General features: G+C 49.2%; 1 protein-coding gene across 1 annotated transcript; it reads left to right on the top strand.

The window, feature by feature from the left end:
* Positions 1-209: 209 nt before the first annotated feature.
* Positions 210-2,908, top strand: LOC133922086 (protein CURLY FLAG LEAF 1-like). The gene is made up of 2 exons (XM_062367251.1): positions 210-574; positions 2,147-2,908. The coding sequence occupies exons 1-2, from the start codon at positions 377-379 to the stop codon at positions 2,696-2,698; spliced, it is 750 nt and encodes a 249-aa protein (XP_062223235.1). The 5' UTR covers positions 210-376; the 3' UTR covers positions 2,699-2,908.
* Positions 2,909-3,131: the final 223 nt, after the last annotated feature.

Genomic DNA, 3,131 nt, shown 5'->3' with positions numbered 1-3,131 from the left:
AAAGATAATATTATATTTGTATAAATAACTTCTTCCATCATAGGTATATATCTTTTCTCGTAGTCTTATAGAAATGCATCAAAGGCAGCACAAATTCAACCTCCTAATTGAGTAACCCAGCGAGGAGGAAAAAAAGGAGAAGTACCAAAGATACATGATGAAGAAATCAACCAAAAATACACATGGTCTGGCAGCATATAACAGTGGCTCCAGCGAGCCCACTGAGCCTCCCTCCTCGCTGCCGCGGCGCGTTGCCCCACACGCACAACGCACAACACCACCGCAGCGAGAAGCAACCTCCTTTCCCTTCCCCTCCTCTCCATTCTTGCGCGGCCGGCCGGCCGGGGCGCCCCAGCCCGGCCCCCTCGAGGCCTTGATGACTACTGCGCCCAACATCGAGATGATCGCCTCCTCGCTGCGCCACTGCTCCCTCAACGGCGGCGGGGGCGGGCGGCGCCGGGGAGGCAGCGGCAGGAGGCGAAGCGAGGGCGGCGACGACAGCGAGGGCGTCACCGTCGAGCTCAACTCCGATGTCGCGCTGCCCTACCACTGGGAGCAGTGCCTCGACCTCCGGGTACGCCTTGGTCTCACCTGTGCATGTATGTGTCCATGGATTCCTTCCTTCCTTCCTTCGCTTCATGGGTGCCAAGAAGAGGGCAAGAAGCAGCAGGCCATGGCGATGCGCGCGCGCGTGTTCTCCAATCATTTGGCCATAAATGGCAAACAGTTTCCGAGGTAGGTGGATGCCGGCGGCGCGTTTGGGTAGGTTCGCTATAGATGGATCAATCATTCGATCATTAATGGCGAAAGTGGCAAACAAACCGGTCGGAGATTTCCTTCATTAACTCGCTCGCTCCCCTTTTGTCCCCGCTCTTTTGTTCTCTTGTTCTTGGATTCTTACCTCCCCGGTTCAGATCAGTTCCTTCTCCGTCTTCCTCCTTGTTCTTTCCTGTATTTTCTAAGGATTGTTTCGTCAGATATTTCAGGTACAGGAGGAGATTTCACTCGTTCCTGAGATTCTTTGATCTTCTGTCTTTCAGACTTCAGTTCTTACAAAAAAAAAACATTTTCCTCTTGCTCCTGGATTTAATCTTCAGAAAGATTTAGGTTTTCAGTATTGATTGCAAAGGCTCCAAACTTTCTCCCACTGATATCAATGTGCTGTTGTTCCATATGCTTGTTCTGTTTCTCAAATTTTCATATCGAACTAACTGATTAAGGAGAGTTCAGATCTGTTTGTCTTCTAAATCCTGGCATATCCCTGCGGATCCGGTCCTGTTTAATCTGTCTCTATCTGAAACTCTAGATTTCGCTATAGATTTCTTCTGGACCACAGTCCTCTGTTGGCCCTGGCCGTACTCACCAAGCTTAATCAACTGCGCAAGTGTGTTCTCACTGCAGAGAAGTTTTTACATTGGAGCCCATGTCTTTCTTTTGTACTCTCTTATTTTGAACGAACACATGATTAACTTAAAAAGGTTGTACTCTAATATGCAGCTCAAAATATCCCATTTATCATCAAAACCGAGTTTTTTCTTACATCTTCTCTCCATCAGGAATTCAGAGTACCTGAAAAAAGTATCTTTTTTGGGAGGCCTAAATAGTATTTTCAAATCCCAAAGATCAAAGTAAATGGACATCATACTCGAAAGTATTTTCATCATCAAGCTTTTTCTGAAAAGCTTTACCCCCAAAAGATATTAAGGTGTGGTGCTCTTGCTTTCCAACACAGCCCATCTGCCCTGCAATCTGTTCCTGGATACCTGCATAGTGCCCCTCAAATGCCACTAGTTTTTGTAATATAAACAAACAAACAAAAGAAACAAAGATAATGTGGCATTTGACCCAGAGTCTTGTTCTGCTCAGCCTCTGTACCTTGTGTGCATCACTTAACTATCAACCTTTTCTTCAATCACTTAAGCAACCACTGTGCAGCATTAGTTGCTCTTGCAGACTGTCCAAATGTGTACTTGCATATTTCCATCATCTATCTAGTCTACATGCATATCATTTACACAACATTCTTGAACAGCATTTGCATCTAATCATCATGTATGTACATTCTCCAATTTCTTGCATGCAGGGCATGCTCAAAGAAACCATGTGTAACAGTAATGTGTATCTATGTCTGAGCTGATTTGTGCAGACGGGGCAAGTGTACTACATCAACTGGGAGGACGGCACCCGCACGACCGTCGACCCGCGCACGTCGGCCTTCTCCCTCGCGCCGACGCCGCGCTTCACGTCATCGGCCTCCCGTCGCTCGCGCCGCGACTCCACCCCGTCGTCCGGCTACACCTCCGTGTCGTCCGTGGACGTCGCGGAGTGGCCACACGCCGGCGCTGCTGCCGACATCGACAGCGGTTACGACAACGACAACGAGGACGACGACGGCGACGAGGAGGAGGATGAGGCCGAAAGCAGCAGCACCACGAGCAGCAGTTCGAGCAGCACCGGAAGCAGCCGGGGCTCCGCCGTCTCGTCCATGCTTTCGTCCTTCTCGCCGACGGACGAGTCCGCCTCTGGCGACAACGGCAGAGCCTTCCGCACTGTAGACAACAACAGCGCCGGGCACGTTCTCGTGGCGGCCGGGTGCCGCGCGTGCTTCATGTACTTCATGGTGCCCAAGCTCGCCGACGTGTGCCCCAAGTGCGGCAGCTCCGGCCTCCTCCACCTCAGCCGCAATGGCTACGCCTGAGCTGTCTCCGTGATTCAGTAGTTATAGGGGGACCTCTTATCAATTGTGCAAGCTCTGCCATGGAGCCAATGGCTGCTAGGTGCCAGTAGAACTTCTATAAAACTAGTTTTTCTTGCAAAGAGGTCCCCAAATCTTGCTGCCATTGATTCCTGCCACATTGTATGCCAATTGCCAATGTATGGGGATAAGAACCATTTTCTTTTTCTTTCACTACTGTATTCTTGGGTGCCATTTCTTGTCTTTTTAAATGCTTTCTCCAACTTGTGGGACCCAACAGCACAGTTACTAACCCCTTTCTTCTCCTCTTTCCCCTCTTCAAGAATAAGCATATGTGCCTCAATTCAGCTGGTGTCAACCAGATTGCTATTCCAGTAATTGTTGTGCAAATAGACAGGCAGTATCATTACCAGCTTTTAGCACTTGTCTGATGCAT

The sequence above is a fragment of the Phragmites australis genome, chromosome 6, assembly GCF_958298935.1.
Source record: "Phragmites australis chromosome 6, lpPhrAust1.1, whole genome shotgun sequence".
NCBI lineage: Eukaryota > Viridiplantae > Streptophyta > Magnoliopsida > Poales > Poaceae > Phragmites > Phragmites australis.
Note: the sequence above shows the minus strand (reverse complement) of the source record. Positions and strands in the feature narration are given on the sequence as shown.

Coding starts and splice junctions, on each gene's coding strand:
- LOC133922086 (XM_062367251.1), top strand. CDS start 377: ATGACTACTGCGCCCAACATCGAGATGATCGCCTCCTCGCTGCGCCAC. Junction 575..2,146: donor AGCAGTGCCTCGACCTCCGG/GTACGCCTTGGT, acceptor TGATTTGTGCAG/ACGGGGCAAGTGTACTACAT.